We start from the raw sequence: 20,303 nt of genomic DNA on the forward strand, positions 1-20,303 counted from the left end.
GTCTGACTCTGCTACTGTTCCACTTGTAGCACTGGGATGGTGGGGGTGGGATCCGCCCTGGGAGGGTAGGGAGGGGGTAGCTAGGCTCAGTGCCAAAGGCTTCCATTCTCTGCTCAGCAGTGAGGGCTTAAACCTCCATCTTCAGCCTTCTTCTCTCAGTCTTTGCTCTGAGGTCCCCTCTGTGAGCGTTGGGTTCAGCCGCCGTTTTAATATGCTGTCTCCTCAGCCCTGTGGGCCATAAACAGAGCCCTGGTAGTCCCAGTTCTTGCCTCTCCCGCAACTGCGGTAGTTCTGCAATGCAGCACACTAAGAACACCGAGCTATGTCTGTGTCCTGAGCCCATTGCTCCACGTCTCCTCACTTCTTCCTTGTCTCCTCCCCTGCTTGTACAATTTTCCCACCTTCAGATGATTTCAGTAGTGCACCTCTTAGTCTTTACTGTTTCCTGCACAGGGTTCCTTTGTGGAGTTATAGTTGTTCAATTTGTTGTAAACTCCAGGTAACGATTTTAAGGGGTTCACCTAACGCCTCCATTTTTATGATATCATTCCAGCTGCATTCTGGGCCCTATTCTTCTCTGTATTGGCTCTTTCATGGTATTAAAATGGCTCCAGAAATTCCACGACTCACATGTACACATAAGATGTTCAAGTCACCAGCACATACCGGAGTGAGAGTCTCCTTCTTCACTCCGCCACATACCTTCTTTGCAAACCTTACAGGTAGCAATGTGATGATTATGGAGGCTGAGAAGTCTCACAATCTGCAGTCCGCAAACAGGAGAACCAGGAAAGCCAGTGGGATAATTCAGTTTGAGTTTGAAGGGGTGAGACTTGGGGTGCCAGTGGTGTAAATCTCAGTCTGAGTCCGAAGGTCGGAGAACCAGGAGTAACTGTATTGGAGATCAGGAGAAGATGGATATCACAGCTCGGGAACACAGGGTTGTGAGGGAGTTTTTAGCCAATAAACAAATAACTGTATTGGAGCACCCTCCCTACTCACTTGATCTGGCCCCCAGTGACTTCTTTCTTTTCTCGAAGATAAGGGAAATATTAAAAGGTAGGTATTTTGACGACATTCAGTACATCAAGGATAATATGATGACAGCTCTGATACCTACTCTAAAAAGAGTTCCAAAAGTGCTTTGAAGGGTGTACTGGGCATTGGTGTCGGTGCATAGCTTCCCAACAGGAGTACTTCGAAGGTAACCGTAGTGATATTCAGCAGTTCAGTATGTAGAACTTTTTCTAAAATGAATTCATGAATGTAATTGTCAGACCTCATATGACCAATTTTTAGCCTTTAGACCTGCCTTTTGTAGCATTTGATAGTATTGAGTATCTCTTCTTCCTTAGCCTCTAGGGCAGCCCTTTCTCTTTTGTGATTTATCTTCTTAATCTCTTTCATTGGCTCTCACATCTATTTTCAATGGTTCAGAAGCTAGTTCCCCTCTCCCCACTCCTCCCCCAGAATTTAGTCCTTAATCTTTACATGCTTTTTTGAATTTTAGTGACCATTCATGGGTTGATGACTCAAATCTACAGACTCCAGTCCCTCACTTTCTTTGAGGTTGTAGCTTCCTATTTCCAGCTGTCTGATTACATCTCTATCTCAGTATCAACCAGCTGGTAGGGATTTTACAAAACTGGGATTCTCTTGGTGATTTTCTTAGCTAGTGCTGAGCAAACAAGTGAAATAGCCAGGAAGGCCTTAGACGTTGTTAGTTATGTGTGAACATACATGTGAACATACATAGTTTTTTGTTTTACCACATACTTTAAAGTGGAATTTAGTGATTAGAAAAGAAGTTCTGTGATTTAAAGTTTTTGTTTGGGAAAAGTTGTTTATGTGTACTTTATGAATGTAGTAAGTAGACTATGATAAGCAAGTTATGCTCTAGGGTAGTTCTTCATCTGTACATTCCATTTTTGTCTTTTTCTCTCCTTTTTATTGCTTTGTAAGAGAAAATAGCTCAGAAAGTGTCTTATAATCAGTAGTCTGGGAACTTTTGTACTTCTTTACCAGAATTTTCCTGGATGTTTTAGTCCCTGAGGTAAGCCTCAGTGTTTTGGGTAGGAATTTTTATAATGGCTATCAGGAGAGTGGCCAAGGTTGGTAACTGCAAATATTACCCTTTGCAGAAACTCAGTTGGAAATTCTCTCTGCTAACTCTTACCGTGTTTCCCCTAAAATAAGACCTAGCTGGACCATCAACTCTAATGCGTCTTTTGAAGCAAAAATTAATATAAGACCTGGTCTTATTTTAGTATAAGACCAAGTATAATATAATATAATATAATATAATATAATATAATATAATACCGAGTCTTACATAATAGAAGACCAGGTCTTATATAATATAATATAATGTAACATAAAACCAGGTCTTATATTAACTTTTGCTACAACGGAGCTGATTGTCCGGCTAGGTCTTCTTTTAGGGGAAACACGGTATATTCACCTATAAATTAAAAAAACAACAACATATTCTCACAAGTAAGTTTGGGAACTCATCCAAGAAAAACTGCTATATATCTCACTGCTAAATATCACTACGATTACCTTCAAGGTATTCTCCTTGGGAGGCTATGTATGCACTGACACCAGCACCTAGTCCATCCTTCAAAGCTATTTTGGAACTCTTTTTTTCTGGAATGGCCATCAGAGCTGTCGTTGTATTTCCCTTGATGTCCTGAATGTCGTCAAAATGTGTTCCTTTCAGTATTTGCTTTATCTTCAGGCAAAGAAAGAAGTCATTGGGGACCAGGTCAGGTGAGTAGGGAGGGTGTTCCAATATAGTTATTTGTTTGCTGGCTAAAAACTCCCTCACAGACAGTGCCGTGTGAGCTGGTGCATTGTCGTGATGCAAGAGCCATGAATTGTTGGTGAAAAGTTGAGGTCGTGTTCATCTAACTTTTTCATGCAACCTTTTCAGCGTTTCCAAATAGTGAACTTGGTTAACTGTTTGTCCAGTTGGTACAAATTCATAGGGAATAATTCCTCTGATATCAAAAAAGGTTAGTAACATCGTTTTGACTCTTGATTTGGATTGATGAAACTTTCTTGGTCATGGAGAATTGACTGGCTTCCATTGTGCACTTTGACACTTTGTTTCAGGGTCAAATTGGTACACCCATGTTGCATCACCATAACAAAACATCGTCTTGCTTCTCCAAAAGGTCTTGGCAAACTTCGATTCTCCTTTGCTTTTGTTCATCATTGAGGTCTTTTGGTATCATTCTTGGACAAACTTTTCTCATGCCAAGATTTTTCAGTTAAGATTTTCCTAACTGTTTCTCTATCGATGTTTACTTGGTTTGCTTTGCTCCTCACAGTCAGCTGACAATTTTGATGCCCAAATCAATGAATATTATTTGCAATGGTTTTGTCAGTTCTGCTTGTTACTGGTTGCCCTGACCTTTCTTCATCAGTGACAGGTTCTCACCCCTCAGAAGACCGTTTAGTCCATTTGTACAATGCCTTTTCTCCATGGCATTATTCCCATAAATTTAGACTAACATGTCCCTGATTTCACTTCCACTCTTGCCAAGTTTAACAAGAAATTTAATGTTTGTTCATTGCTCTAATTCAAACTCAGACATTCTCGTGATGGCACATGAAAACATGCAACAACAATAATGAACACCATTTAGGTAGACCCCTCCCCCTTTCGACACGTACGTAGCTGTGAGACACTGATATACCAAGGTTATGAAATCTTACCGAGCTGTTTGTACAGTGCTGCCTATGTAAGCACAAATGGTGGCAAGTTCGCAAACTTAAGGAGGTCATCAGTCCTCGTACTTATGAAATTTTACTTCGGAAGATTTGGTAATCTTGTAATCCTTATATTCTCTAGAGCTGTGTTCTCTTATCCCAGAACCCGCTTTCCTTGTTATTCCGAACTTTGTTGTGAGTTAAAATGCTATCAATTATTAGGGAAGTTATTTGTTTCTTAGACTCTTTTTGGATCAATTTTGATTTACATGGGAGTTAGAGGAAATTGTACTTAAAGTTGTACTTTTGAGTTGCTGTTTTTAACGTGACTACACCCATGCCAAATAACCATTCAAGTATCTTTTTTTTAATGTGTATTTCTTACTGTTTTTACTAACAGTCTTTTTTAAAAAACCCAGTTTTACTTATATTTGTGGTAAACTTTGTACTTGTTGCTTAGACTAAATAACTGAACGTAAAATACCACAGGTCAAGATAACTTCCAAAAAGGACAGAAATGAAAAGAGGAATGGGAGGAAATTTGAGAACATAATTTAGACTTGGATTAGCATTTTTGTATAGCAAATTGTTATTAAGCCTCCAGTAATATTGTTTTTAATAAAAGACAACCAGGAGGAAGTGTTGTAGTTCTTTTCACTTACAGAACCCCCCCCCAAAAAAAAAAAAAAAGACAGAAAGTACCCTTTGTTTTCACTTTTGGAACTTTTTTTTTTTTTTTTTTTTGGAGAGCCCACTGGCCCATGTGGGAATCAAACCGGCAGCCTTCAGAGTTAGGAGCATGGAGCTCTAACCTCCTGAGCCACCAGGCCGGCCCTGGAACATATTTTTAATAACTGATATTACTCCAAGTAACTTTTTCTAGGATTCTGTTATTAAAGCTAAACAGAAAAACAGAAATAATTGAGGATCATGAGTTGATTATGATCAAAGGATAGACAGATCAATAGAGCAGTAATCAGCACCCAGATATTTTTGGGGGTGAGGAGAGGTGATGGGAAAGAAGGAACTTTTTTTTGTTAGGGAAACTAAGTATAACATTTGAATGGTGAACTATTTCTCTTTGCCTTGTTATAGCACTAACCCGCCCCCACCCCGAATCTGTAAAATGGAAATGATGTCTTCATTGTTGTTTTTTTAGGATTAAATGAGATTATACGTGCAAACAGTTTTGAGTAGTGCTTAGCATCTAGTAAGCCCCCAGTAAATTTAGCTGTTGCTATTATTATTTGGATTTTTAAAAATAGAACCCATACTCAGGGACAGCTGATGATAAATGCACCTGCAATTTAAGATTTAAAAAAGTAGTTAAGATATTAAAAATATCACTCAGCTTCTTACTCCACCTGTTTGTTGAATTGCTTTGGGAAAATTAGCATAAAATTTAAATCCCTGATTCTGGTTCAGTAGAATTAATAAGTTTAATGACAGTCTTATAAGTGAAATAACTACATCTATCTGTTTTTCTTTGTTTTAGGTTTCCCCTTAAAAAACCTATAAGGTAAGTTGTTCAGTTGCACTTCACACATTTAGGTTAAATTTTAATTGGAAGCATTCCTTTGAAATTCTTGTGGATTTTATAGTTTTTGAAAACATTTGTTTCAGTTTAATATTTCAAAGTGTTTTACAAATTTAAAATATAACAGGTGTTGCTTATTTTTTCTGAAAGATGGCATAGTTTTGATAATGTTTTTAGTCTTGGCATTTTAAAAGTTTGTTCAAATTTATCCTTAAGGTCACTCCCTATGAAAATATTTAATTTTAAATTTACTGTGACTGTTTTCTGTTGTGAATAGCTTGGGGAGTATAAATGGATTGACAGTTTTTTATGTGTTTTATCATCTGGAGTACTGTAATTGCCTTTAGTTAATGAATTTTGTCAAACTGGATCAAGTCTTTTTTACTTGAAGACAGTAAAGGAAAAAAATCCATAATGTTCAAATATTTGCCCATATCCGTATCTCTATATTTATTAATTTCCAAGAATTAAATGCCTCTTCCTCAATACTTGTTATTCAACATCTCTGTTTTCTTTCATCTTAATTGTCATAAATATTATTTAAAAGTTGGTAATATATCATTCTTAATTATTGTACATTAATGATTTTTAGTGACATAGTGCAGGATACCAATGTTAATCTTGGCAATTCAATTACTTAGTGATGTATGTATTATAGTTATGGTCTTATTTATTGCCCAGCCATTAGGCCATAGGAAAAATAATAATTCTAGTATCATTAGGGTCTGGCTAAGACTTCTGTGGCTAGAACTACAGGCAGGCTTTAAGTGAGGCTTCCCTGAGATTTTCTGTTTTTAACTGCTGTCATCAGTGCTGTATTTACACAGAGATTTCGAATCTGACCTTGGTATATGTAGGGTTGGGAAATGTATTTAAATGTTTTTTATCTGTTAAATGGAAATAATGAGGATTAACTTTTGAAAACCACTGAAAAGATTTAAGCAGTTATTTCTAAGAATAAAATAGACTTTAATACTAAATACTACTTTTATAATTTTTAAGCACTTTTTATAACCAATAGGCTCTATTATACATAGCATAGTCTATTTTAAAACTTCTTGAAAAATATGAATTAAAGAAGTTTATGAGACTGTGTAAGATAAACTGATTTCTTGGTTTCTCTTCGTAAGACATACTTGGGAGTTTTAAATTAAGTTTTTATTTTAATGAGTCTTGTAGTAAATATTTGATTGCTTTGATTTAATTTAGGCATGGAAGTATTTTAAATCGAGAGTCACCAACAGATAAGAAGCAGAAAGTTGAACGCAGTGCGTCACATGATTTTGATCCCACAGGTAAAACACTGTTTTTCTAAATACTGACAGTAGTGAACTTCAGAATACTATAATTTAAGATACATAACTTCCCAAAACATCTGTTTTAGAAGTAGCTGTTCAATCTGTTTAGGACTCTTCAGTTATATAATATAAATATAATATAAAACCTTTGCCATCAGGAGGAATGGAAACATTTTTAATTTTCAATACTATGAATGCATCATTGTAGAGTGTATTATATTTAAAGATAGTGATGATAATACAAATATTCATTATATCATAACTGGATATTTTGGTAACAGCAAGGACTTAGTATTAAGACAAATCATAGGTATCAATGACATAGGTAGTATGTCATAAAATCAAGTCTATAACAACTACCAATTTCTGTAGCCATTTGAAAGTTCAGGTATGATCATGGTAAATTGAGTATTAAAATACAACTTCAAAAATTATCTTATTTTAGAGTAAGCAAATGAAGAGATCCCTTTTTTCTTCAGTCAAAAAGTATTCTGAATTCAGAGCTGTCTTTCAACTTCAGTAGTGTTGATCTTTCCTGGAGTTTTCATGTTAGTAGACTTTCGACTATTTGTATTCTTAAATTTATACATATAGTTTGAACTCATCTTGTAAAATATAGGCTTTTGCTTTCTCCTTGTAAATTCACCCAGTATTTGGTTTATAAAAATTGCTAGATAATTTTGCTTTCATCACTTGAAATTTGTATGTGTTCTTTGTGTACATACTATTTTATTCAGTCGTATGTTCCTGACAAAAGATAAAATAAGTATATGCTAAGGTCCCAGATACATAAATACATATCTATTTTTAGATATTTTATTCAGAAATAAAATTTTTAATTTTTAATAGAGAGTAGGTATATTTTTTCTCTAATTAAGATGTTTCATGCTTTTGGTATTAACTTCTCTTTTATTTTGAAAAAAAAATTATATTTTTTAGGAAGGGAAGAATAGAAAGTGAATAGTTAATAATTTACCTGCATCTTAGTAGTAGGTAAAAGTGAAACCACAATCAATCAATTTAGAGGTTTTGGTGGTGGGAGTATGTAATGTGTAACTTCTGGATATTCATTAAAAGGTAATTCTTTATTTCTGACACCTAATTTTGACATCATGGGGCTCAGAGGCTTTCATTTATATGATTAGTATGATTAGTTATTGTCTTGCTAATGAGGGTCACAAGTTTCTGCCCTATGTTCATAAAAGTGTTATCGTCTTGTTAGATTGACTTATTCTGTATTGTTCATCTGTGATGTGATCATCTCCAAAGCATGAGATTATTGTAGCTTTTAGCGCTTTTATCATCTCTACAATTGTTAGATGATTAGATGGTATATTTTGTAGAGTATTTATGTGTTGTTTTGTTTGAACATATTTTTATCGTACTGTCTTTTCTTCAATAAATCTTTAAAATATGTCATTACCTGTGCTATTCATGTTCAAGTGCTATCATCTGTGATATTCATACTTTGTGTTTGCACGATTTAACTTGATCATGATTCATTCTTTTTCCCCCATGAATTTTTTCCCTTACATTGGTCTCCATATTTTCTATATCTCTCTCGTTTTCTCCCACTCTTGTGCAGATAGCTCCTCCAAGAAGACAAAGTCTAGTTCAGAGGAGAGTAGATCCGAGATATATGGTAAGCTAATGTAGCCAATTCAGCCTTGCACCTTCCTTCATGCTGTTTCCCTTTTTAAAAATAACTGCAGCCTTCCTCTGTCTGCTCTGCATGGCATGATCTTTTGCAGGGAAGGGGAGCCTGGGGTTTTCATGTGGCTGTGATATGGAAGCTGAAGGTTGCTAGAAACTAACTTTGTAGAGTAAGAATAGGCCACACTACCCATCTTCTCTTTCATCTTGTTTATGTTTAGGAAAGTGATTATCTCTAATATGTTTGGGTCAGGTTCCTCTAGATAACATGGTTGGGCATTCAATTCTTGCTGTCTTCTTCCCATGTCCCATTGGCAGAGTTTGGATCAGGTAGAATTCCATCAATGCTACCAGTCTTTGCCTCTAAGTAGAATGCTGGTATAATAATGTATTAGCAGTTTTTTTAGGAATTTTTATTTTTTGTTTCTTTATTTTAACTGCTCAGTCTTCTTGAATTGCTGTTCTTGTATAATTTATCCACAATAGTAAACATACCTTACGTGTTTTATTATTGTAACTTGAAGAATGTGTCTGTGCCTTTCATAAGTTTTTCCCAAAGCTTACTCTGAATGGGAAATTTTCAAAATGGCACCTTTTAAAAATAATCTTTACAAAGAGCAGGTTTAACCTGAATGGTCAACTTTTGCAACACATGATTAGAACACTAATATTTCCAGATTGTGTCCTGTCTTCTAAGTATAATATAAACCATATTTTTCAAGTTCATATATTCCTTTTCCTTTGCACAGTTTTACCTTTCCTTTTTCCTTGTGTTAAAATCTAATTCGATTTTTGAAAAAAGTGAGAAAAGAAATACTGCTTGGAACTAAGAAAATAATCTCTGAAAGACTAAGAAGTTATTTCTTTCTTAGAAGATTCCAAATTTGCCCTCAAAGGAAAACCACATCTTCTCTAATAGAGCCAAAAATCTCTCAAGTAGAAGTTGCCACAGGTGCAACTGTTTCCTAGCTTGACATATATGAAAGGGAAAAAATGAAACTGCCCCGCCCCCTCTTAAGACATTTTGTAATTTATATCTCCTGACACTTGAACCCATAATATCAGATACTTTTTAATATTATGGTTAATATTATAGCCAGTATTAATATTTAGTATTATGGTTAATATTATAACCAGTATTTCGTCATAAACCAGTTAATGCTTTGGTTATAAACCAGTTGATGCTTCTTTGCTAGATACATATACATAGTTCTTTGCCTGGTTTTTTGTGACACGTACTTATTCTATGTAGTTAAACTTTTTACAGTGGTTTAACAGGAAATGTATACCATGCCGAATGGCATGTCAAGTTTATGCTTTTCTTCCAAAGTATTTGGCTCCACATAAGTAAAAAATAGCTTCTGAATTTCTTGAGCCTCTTTCCAATCTACATAAAGAGCTTCCTACAGTTTATTCTCTCCTTAGGAATGGGGAGCTATCTTTATAGCTCCATTCATTTCCAGTAGCCTTTGCAGTGTTGTATTTCATCTCCCTCACCATTTTTCTAGATCTGTGGTATGTATACAAAAGCTCACTATATACTTAAGATGATAGGATGTTTGCTTTGGATGACAGGATGATAGGTATGTATGAAAGCTTGCTGTTTGATTTGGATGTTAATATTTCAGTAATTATAGGAATATTAGCACTAGTGCAGAAATGCCATTGGCTTGGTAGTAATAGAAACATTTTAAGTGGTAATGAGAAGTAAGATGTGGCTTCTCTGTGTTTCTTTCTTGAGAATCCTTGAAATGCCTTTTTTGGAAGGAAAATGAGTCCTCAAAAAAGCACTTATCAGAGGGATGAATTGATCAGAACAGAGTCAGCATGCTAAGTTAAATCTCTTTCACATTACAAATATTTTATTACCTGTGTGAATAGGCTTCTTCAGACTATGTAGTTAGCATGGGTAAAAAAAAATTCTCTAGTGAGGCAAAGAAAGCTTGGAAATACTGGAATATGAGAGTAGAGTTATCACAACTGGTGACATTGCTTTAGTATAAGGTCTGTTTCTTAAGAAGCCAACTTCTAACTTTTGAGATTATACATTGTCTTAGAGTAAAATTCATTAGCTCGATACTTAACACAAATGCTAGTTATTCACTTAAAAATTATTTATTTTAAACTTATTACCCATTTTTAGACCTTTTTTATCAGGTAGGTTTACTTTGTTCATTTTAAAAAGAAACCAAGGATTTGTTTTATATTGACTTCTTTTGTTAAGTTTCTGCCCGGTGAAGTAGGTCAATATTTATTTCATATCCCCTTGTTTTTCCCTCTGTACCTTTTTGGAGTCTGTTATTGATCATGTACAGATGTATTTTCTGATTTGCAATTTTAATGGTATATAATTTTCTATTTTTCTCAATATTGTAATGGAGGAATTTTGTGGAGTTTTTGTGTGTGTGTGTGATACAAAAGATTTAAAAATAAGTTTTTGATTAGAACACTTCTTCTAACTTCTGTCTTCGTTTCATGAAGAGATTCCAGCTGATTATATTTACATGAAAACAAGCCATGCCTTTTTGAAGCTCCTAGTCTGCTATGACAAAATATCAGAGATTTGGCTTAAACAACAGAAATTTATTTTCTCACAGTTTTGGAGGCTAGAAGTATGAGATCAGGATGCCAGCATGGTTGGGTCCTGGTGAGAGCTATTCTGGCTCATAAATGGCCACCTTGCTTTGTTCTCACATAATCTTTCCTTGGTGCACGCACATGTACAGAGAGAGAGAAAAGGGGCACTCTGATGTCTCTTCTTATATGGACACCAATCCCTTCATAAGACCCTACTTCATGACTTCAGCTAACTATAATTAGCCACCAAAGGCTCTATCTCCAAATATCACATTGTGGGTTAGGGCTCAACATAGGAATTTTGTGGGGGTCACAACATTCAGTTCATAACAGAAACGAACTGTTAGTACTTGAAATATCCTAGTTTGGATACTTCAGAGTTTTTTTTTTTTTTTTTTAATTCATGTTTTTTTCTTATTCAAGCTCTGGTATCTGTAAAAAGAAGAGTTCTTGGTTTGATTCTTACTTTTACCAAGTTATTACTTTTCTCTGTTTTCTTCTTAAATATTGCAAAGAGCATGCAACAACATGAACATTCTATGTCCTTACAAATCATTCATTTGTTGACCTCTTCTGGAAAGTAAACCAAAATGTCCTACTTGAAAATCTATGAACTTTTTCTCAGTTCTCACCTTCCCTCTGAACCATTTGGTAATGCTGATGCCTTTCCTTTGGTCTATAATGTCAACCTAGTGTTTTTCTCTGTAATTGTTTTGTCTTTACTTGATTGCTTTTCCTCTTATAAATGTAGATGTCACAGGAGTTTCTGTCCCTGTGTATTTCTCCCTTTTTCCCGCTTTATATTTTTAACTATTTGCTGAATGCTTTCATCTAATTGTCCTTCAAATTCAGAATGACCAATACAGAATTCATTATTGTCCCCTATGGCTACAACTCAGTCTTCCTCTTCACTTTCTGGTTCTTTTAATGACACTTGCATTCTTCTGTTAAGGTAGTCTTTTTATTTTTTTCTGGAGAATTTTCACTTTCTGAGCTATCTTGTTGCCTTGGTTATTCACGGCAATCACTGATTTACTATTTCTCTTCCTAGACATCTACAGGAGTGGCTTCTGCAACAGGTTGATAGGTATGCGAAGAGCTTTTGGAGTTCCAAAGCTCTTTCTGCACCAGATTCAGAGCCCGTTTGTTTCAGCAGTTCTGTTTACTCCTGCAGGGATCTGCCCAGATAGGTGGGGCCAAGGGCGGGGTGAGTTGTGAGAGGTGGCCCAGAGCAATGGTGGCGACCACCACCACAGCCAGTCCTGCTTCCACAGCTCCCTCCCCTTTGCCGGAACTAGTTGAGCTGCGAATCTGTGTCTGCGGTCCACAGTTCTCGGAGCAGCAAATATTCTGTCCTTTGATCTGACACTGCTACTTTATCGCTTCTAGCACCCTGCAGGTGGGGGCGGGGCGAGCTCTGAGAGGGTAGGGAGGGGCAGCTAGTCTCCGTGCCTAAGGCTTCCGTTCTCCGCTCCGCAGTGAGGGCTTAAACCACCGATTTCAGCCCTCTATCCTGTCTTTGCTTCGTCTTTTTATTTTTTAAATTGAAGAATATTGGGGAACAGTGTGTTTCTCCAGCACACATCAGCTCCAAGTCGTTGTCCTTCAGTCTAGTCATGGAGGGCACAGCTCAGCTTCACATCCAGTCGCCGTTTCCAATCTTTAGTTGCAGGGAGCGAAGCCCACCATCTGAACCAGCAACCTTGTTAAGAGCTCACGATCTTATAACCAACTGAGCCATCTAGCCGCCCCTTCGGAAGCTCAGCGGCAGCTCGTTGTCTTCAATCTAGTTGTGGAGGGTGCAGCTCACTGGCCCATGTGAGAATCGAACCGGCATCCCTGTTGTTCAGAGCTCGTGCTCTAACCAACTGAGCCATCTGGCCAGCCCTGTTAAGGTAGTTTTACTTCTTTAAAGTTATCTTTGACTTCTTCCTTTAACTGGTTGTCTCTAATCAACTATTTACGAGGTCCCATTGATTCTACCATTACATTATTTTTCATCCCTCACTCTTTGGTTCCATCCCCATTACTTTGTTCAGTTTTTCATCATTTCATTAGATAGACTCATAACTTTCTTTCACTTCGATTTCACATTGATTCACTTCCTGTTCTCTATTTTTCTGTATTTTGTCCCGTTAATATACTAAGTTAAGAATTTGGACATTCAGTTGCTAAGAAATACAGATAGTTATTGAGATATGCCATAATTTGTTTCCAATTTATCATTCTAGCTCAGTTTACTACTATTCACCTAAATTTACCAGACTCTCCTTCAAATTTTTTTTTCCAGAATATGGCCTGGTATTCTTTCTTTGTTCATGCCATTCCCATTGTATTGAAAGGTTTACCTTCTGTACCTCCTTGTAAGAATCCTCCCTCTCCTTTCAGGCCCATGACAAATACTGGCTTCTTTGTAGAGCTTCCCTAGATTTGCCCAACTACTTTTGTTTTCTGAACCTTGGCATCCTGCTTTGTATCCAGTTCTTTGTACTTAGAATAGGTTCGTCTTTCAATCTCCCATATTGCTTGGCACACTGGAGGCACTCCCTGAGTTTTGAATCAGTGATTGTTGAGATTGGGATGAGTATTTTCATATAGAGAATTGATTAAATAAAATGTTGATTCATCTTAATTGGATTTTTTTCTGAAAAAATTTAAGATAGAAGAAAATATAATTTAGAAAAGAGACTTACTGTTACTAATAGTCAAAAAAATGAAATCGGGGCGGCTGGGTAGCACAGTCTGTTGGAACACTGTGCTCCTAATGCCTAGATCAAAGGTTCAATTCCCACATGGGACAGGGAGCTGCGTCCTCCACAACTAGACTGAGAACAATGGCTTGAATCGGAGTTGGCAGGGGGGATGGGGAAAAAAAGTTAAAAAGAAAAAAGAATGAAATCAGCATACTTGGAAGTTAAGGCTCCTCTTGCCAGCAGCATTATACATTTAGAATCAAGAAGCTAAGACGTCATCCAAATGGCAGCATGAGGTGAGCCTCTGTAAAGCTCCCCTGGAATTTACAACTAATCGGACAACAATAACTCCACAAAGGACTCGCTGCACAGCAGACAGGCAAGACGGATGAGGAGGCCCTCTACTGAATTCACCTAAATGTGGGCGAATCACGCACGAGCCGGGGAGGAGGAAAGGGAGAAGTGTGGAGACGGAGCCAAGAGGGTACAGGACACAGACCTAGCTCAGTGCTCTGAGCTCGCTGCATCCTGGAAGTACCGCAGCTGCGGGAGAGGGAAAAACTCCGACTGCTAGGGCTCTGCTTATGGCCCACAGGGCTGAGGGGACAACATATAACACGGCTGAACCCAACGCTCACGGCAGAGACCTCGGAGAAAAGACTGAGAGAAGAAGGCTATAAACGGTGATTTAAGACCAGACTGCTGAGCAGAGAACGGAAGCCTTAGGCACTGAGACTAGCCGCGCCCTCCCTACCCTCCCAGAGCTCGCCCCGCTCCCACCTGCCAGGTGCCAGAAGCAGAACAGTAGCAGTGTCAGATCAAAAGAACAGAATATTTACTGTTTTGAGAACTGTGGACCGCAGACTATTAACAGAGGAGAAGCGCGTCTCCCAGGAATCTCAACCCAACTAGTTCCGGCATAAGGGAGGGAGCTGTGGAAGCGGGACCAGCTGTGGTGGCGGTTGCCGCCATTCCTCTGGGGCACCTCTCACAACTCACCCCGCCCCTGGCCCCACCTATCTGGGCGGATTCCTGCTGGAGTAAACAGAACTGCTGAAACATAGGGGCTCTGAATCTGGTGCAGGAAGAGCTTTGGAACTTCAAAAGCTCTCTGCATACCCACACAGACAGTGCACCCTGTGACCCAGGCGAACTATTAACAGAGGAGAAGCGCGTCTCCCAGGGAATCCCCCCATTGTGTGAGAAGCTGGAAACGTGCTGAGAAAACATAGCACTACCGTGTAAGAGAAAAAAAAAGGCTGCAGTCGGAGAGAAAATAAAAAATTCTACCAAAAAGTACTGAAAAACAAAAGAAAGACCTCTTCCTATCAACCTGTTGCAGAAGCCACACATGTAGATGTCTAAGAAGAGAAATAATAAATCAGTAATTGCCATGAATAAGCAAGGCAACAAGAGAGCTCAGAAAGAAAGTGAAAAGTCTCCAGAAAAGGAACTTAAAGATGTGGAAATATGTGACTTAAGTGATAGATAATTCAAGATTGCAGTTCTGAAAAACCTCAAAGAGATGCAAGAAAACACAGAAAGGCAATTTAATGAACTCAGAAACGCAATCAAAGAACAACATGAGCATTTTACGAAAGAGATAGAAATTTTGAAAAAGAACCAAATGGAATTTCTGGAGATTAAGAACTCAGTAGAAGAAATTGAGAATGAAATAACCAGTTTAGGTAGTAGAGTTGACCACATGGAAGAAAGAATCAGTGACATCGAAGATAGAAACTTGGAAATTACAGAGATGGAAGAAGAAAGAGACTTGAGACTTAAAAGAAATGAAAGAACTCTACAAGAACTTTCTGACTCCATCAGAAAGAGCAATATAAGAATAATGGGCATACCAGAAGGAGAAGAAAGAGAGACGGGAACAGAGAATATACTCTGCACTACAAAAAATAGTAAAGGAGGCTATTCGACCACCATCAACAGAGACAATTTGTGACAACCAAAACATAAAAAGAGGGAGAATAAAGGCTTGAATCGGAATATGGGAATGGAGAAAGTAAGAGGAGCTGAAGAAAATGGAATACTCTAAATATCAAACTTTCTTTTACATAAATTTAAGGGCAACCCATCCAAAAAAAAAAATCCAGAACTTAAATATATACTGTAATAAAAGAAGAAACAGAAGGAAACATCATAGAATACCACCACACAGAAGTAGTAGACAACAACAAGACAAAGAAACAATGGAGACACAGCCTTAGCAGAAAACTAAAAATAGAATGACAGGAAATTCTCACGTATCAATAATCACCCTAACTGTAAATGGACTGAACTCACCAATAAAAGGCACAGAGTGGCAGATTGGATCAAAAAACTAAACCCACTATATGCTGTCTCCAAGAGACACATCTCAGCTACAAGGACAAGCATAAACTCAAAGTGAAAGGGTGGAAATTGACACTCAAAGCAAATGGTATCCAGAGAAAATAAGGTGTAGCCATAATGATATCAGATGAAACAGACTTCAGAGTGAAAAATGTAATCAGAGATAAAGATAGACATTCATAATGGTAAAGGGAACTACAATAGGAAGATATGACAGTCATCAATATTTATGCCCCCAATCAGGAAGCACTGAAATATGACAAGCAACTACTAACAGAACTAAAGGGAGAAATTGATCAAAACACAATTATACTAGGGGAGTTAAATACATCATAGACAGGTATGGATCGATCATCCAAACATAAAATAAATAACGAAATAGCAGCCCTAAATGACACATTAGATGAAATGAACATGATTGACATATATTAAGCACTTCATCCTAAAACATCAGATGATAGATACATTCTTTTCTAGTGTACATGGAAGATTCTCAAGGATAGACCGTATATTGGGACATAAAGTCAGCCTCAGCAAAGTTATGAATATTAAAATCATATCAAGCATATTATCTGATCACAAGGCTTTATCAACATCAACATGATAATATCGCTTTATCAAGGCGATATCAACAGCAAAAAGAAAGCAGGAAATCACATAAATACATGGAGATTAAACAACATACTTTTAAACAACGACTGGGTCAAAGAAGAAATTAGAGTAGAGCTCAAAAGATACATAGAAACAAATGACAATGAAAATACATCCTACGAAAATTTTTGGGATGCCGCGAAAGCAGTTTTAAGAGGGAAATTTATATCATTACAGGCCTAACTCAAGAAACATGAAAAATCCCAAATAAATAGCCTCATGTTACACCTCAAAGAACTAGAAAAAGAAGAACAAGTGAAACCCTAGGTCAGCAGAAGAAAGGAAATAAGAAAAATCAGAGCAGAACTAAATGAAATAGAGAACAAAAAGACAATAGAAAAAATTAATGTGACAAAAAGCTGGTTCTTTGAAAAGATTCACAAAATGGACAAACCCTTGACTAGACTCACTAAGACAAAAAGAGAGAAGACACTAATTAACAAAATCAGAAAGGAAAAAGGGGAAGTTATCACGGACACCACAGAAATACAAAGCATACCAGTAACGAAATTGAATCAGTCATCCAAAACCTTCCCAAAAGCAAAAGTCCTGGACAAGATGGCTTCACTAGTGAATTCTACCAAACCTTCAAACAGGATCTAATACTAATCCTGCTCAAACTATTTCAAAAAATTGAAGAGACAGTACTCCCTAACTCATTTTATGAGGCCAACATTACTCTAATACCAAAACCTGGTCAGGAGAATAAAAGAAAACTACTGACCAATATCTCTGATGAAAACAGATGCAAAAATCCTAAACAAAATTCTAGCAAATCGAATACAACAATGCATTAAAAAGATTATTCATCACGACCAAGTAGGGTTATCCCTGGGGCACAAGGATGGTTCAACATACCCAAATCCATCAATGTGATACATCACATAAACAAAATAAAGGACAAAAATCATATGATTATATCAATTGATGCAGAAAAAGCATTTGACAAGATACAACATCCATTTATGATTAAAACACTTAATAAAATAGGTATAGAAGGAAAGTAACTTAACATAATAAAGGTTATATATAACAAGCGCTCAGCTCATCTCATAATTAATGGTGAAAAATGAAGCTCTTTGCTCTATGTTCAGGAACACGACAGGACTGTCCCCTATCACCTCTGCTTTTCAACATAGTGCTTGAAGTACTGGCTAGAGCCATCAGGCAAGAGAAAGAAATAATAGGCAATCAAATTGGGATTGAAGAAGTTAAATTGTCACTCTTTTCAGATGACATAATGCTATATATAGAAAACCCTAATAACTCCACAAAAAGCTGTTAGAAACAATCAACGAATACAGTAAAGTTGCTGGCTACAAAATCAACGTACAAAAGTCCATTGCATTCCTATATACTAACAATGAAATCTGAGAAAAAGAAATGCAAAAAAACAATTCCATTTGTAATTGCAGAAAAAGAATAAAATACCTAGGAATAAACTTAACAAAGGTTTTGAAGGACCTATATGCTGAAAACTATAAGACATTTTTGAAAGAAATTGAAGAAGACAGAAAGAAATGGAAAGACATTCCGTGCTCATGGATTGGAGGAATGAACATAGTTAAAATGGCCATATTACCCAAAGCAATATACAGATTTAATGCAATCCCCATCAAAATCCCAATGGCATTTTTTAAAGAAATAGAACAAAGTATCATCAGATTTCTTTGGAACCTCAAAAAACCTTGAATAAACAAAGCGGTCTTAATAAAAAAGAACAATACTGGCGGTAACACAATCCCTGACTTTAGCTTGTACTACAAGTCTACAATAATCAAAACAGCATGGTATTGGCAATAAAACAGACACATAGACCAATGGAATAGAGTTTAGAACCCAGAAATAAAACCGCGTAAATATGGACAGATAATTTTTGACAAAGAAGGTAAAAAACATACAATGGAGGAAAGACAGCCTCTTCAATAAATGGTGCTGGGATAATTGGATAGCCACGTGTAAAAGAATGAAACTGGACTGCTATCTGTCACCATGTACCAAATTTAATTCAAAATGGATCAAAGACTTAAGCATAAGACCAGGCACAATAAACTGCATAGAAGAAAACATAGGTACTAAACTTATGGACCTTCGGTTGAAAGAGCATTTTATGAATTTGACTCCAAAAGCAAGGGATGTAAAAACTAAAATAAACGAATGGGACTATGTGAAACTTAAATGCTTCTGCACAGCAAAAGAAACCATGGACAAAATAAATAGGCAACCAACTGAATTGGAGAACGTTTTTGCAAATAGTGTCTCTGATAAGGGGCTAGTATCCAAAATATACAAGGAACTCATGAAACTCAACACCAAAAAAACAAACAACCCAATTGAAAAATGGGCATATGACCTGAAGAGATATTTCTCCAAAGAGGACTTACAAATGGCAAATAGACATTTGAAAAAATGCTCAACATCACTAATCATCAGAGAAATGCAAATAAAAACCACAATGAGATATCACCTTACCCCAGTCAGAATGGCTATCATCAACAAGACAATAGCAACAAGTGTTGGAGAGGCTGTGGAGAAAAAGGAACCCTCATACACTGTTGTTGGGAATGCAGACTGGTACAGCCGCTATGGAAGGCAGTGTGGAGGTTCCTCAAAAAATTACGAACAGAATTACCATATGACCCAGCAATCCCTCTCCTGGGTATCTACCCAAAAAATCTGAAAACATTTATCCATAAAGACACGTGTGCTCCAATGTTCATTGCAGCTTTTTTTACAGTGGCCAAGACATGGAAACAACCAAAATGTCCTTCGATAGATGAATGGATAAAAAAGTTGTGGTATATATACACGATGGAATACTATTCTGCGGTAAGAAAAGATGATATAGGAACATTTGTGACAACATGGATGGTTCTTGAGCATATGATGCTAAGCGAAATAACTCAAACAGAAAAAGCAGAGAACCATATGGTTTCACTGATATGTGCTATATAAACCAAAAACAACCAAAGAACAAGGCAAACAAATGAGAAACAAAAACTCATAGACACAGACAATAGTTTAGTGGTTACTAGAGGGTCAGGGTGGAGGGGGATAGTTGATGAGTGTAAAGGGGGATCAAATATATGGTGATGGAAGGAGAACTGATTCTGGGTGGTGAACACACAGTGGAATTTATAGATGATGTAATACGGAATTGTACACCTGAAATTTATGTAATTTTACTAACAGTCACCCCAATAAATCCAAAAAAAACAAAAAGAATCAGGAACCTTCTTTGTTTTATTAATTAATTATTTTATTAGTTTCAGCTGTACAAAACAATGAATGTAATAGTTAGACGTTTACACCTTTCACAGAGTGATAACCCTCCTCCCGCAATCTGCTATTGGTTTGACATCATATTTAGCTGTTAATCAATGGATTATCTTAGGTCTTACTCGTAAAACATGTATGTTTGGCTACGGTTTAAAAATTAGCCGTTTTCATGAGGCTGCACACAGTCTTTCTCCACACCCTTTCTTGAAGCTAATTCTTAATAGATTAGACTTTGGGAAGCTTGATTGTGTAATAAAATGAAAGGTGAAGAAAGACTAATATTCTTTCACTAAAGTAAATGCTGTGTGGCAGGTTTAGCATATTGCCTTACATATTTATCACTCCATTTTCATTAATTTGCTATTTGGTAGTGTAGTTGTTGCCTGTTTTCAGGAATGTATTATAGTGAAATTTTGTCAACCTTTTTTAGAGTACCGTTTTATGACCTCTTCCCTTCCTCACTACAAAAGATTACAAAGATCTAATTTTTTTCACTTTCAAAATACGACTGTTGGTAATTATGTTTTGAGTGAAAAGCAATCTCTTTTATAT

General features: G+C 36.7%; 1 protein-coding gene across 6 annotated transcripts in view; it reads left to right on the forward strand.

The window, feature by feature from the left end:
- Positions 1 to 20,303, forward strand: part of ARHGEF12 (Rho guanine nucleotide exchange factor 12) — a 189,871-nt gene that overhangs the window by 53,114 nt on the left and 116,454 nt on the right. For 4 of the 6 annotated variants that reach the window (XM_081061905.1, XM_081061907.1, XM_081061910.1 and 1 more), the window contains exons 2-4: positions 5,213 to 5,236; positions 6,464 to 6,549; positions 8,138 to 8,194. In XM_081061905.1, the coding sequence (XP_080918031.1) occupies positions 5,213 to 5,236; positions 6,464 to 6,549; positions 8,138 to 8,194 (167 nt within the window). The remainder of the gene's footprint in view (positions 1 to 5,212; positions 5,237 to 6,463; positions 6,550 to 8,137; positions 8,195 to 20,303) is intronic. The other 2 variants (XM_081061906.1, XM_081061908.1) reach the window with 1 other exon arrangement.

The sequence above is a fragment of the Rhinolophus hipposideros genome (assembly GCF_964194185.1).
Source record: "Rhinolophus hipposideros genome assembly, chromosome: 10".
In the NCBI taxonomy this organism is placed as follows: Eukaryota; Metazoa; Chordata; class Mammalia; order Chiroptera; family Rhinolophidae; genus Rhinolophus; species Rhinolophus hipposideros.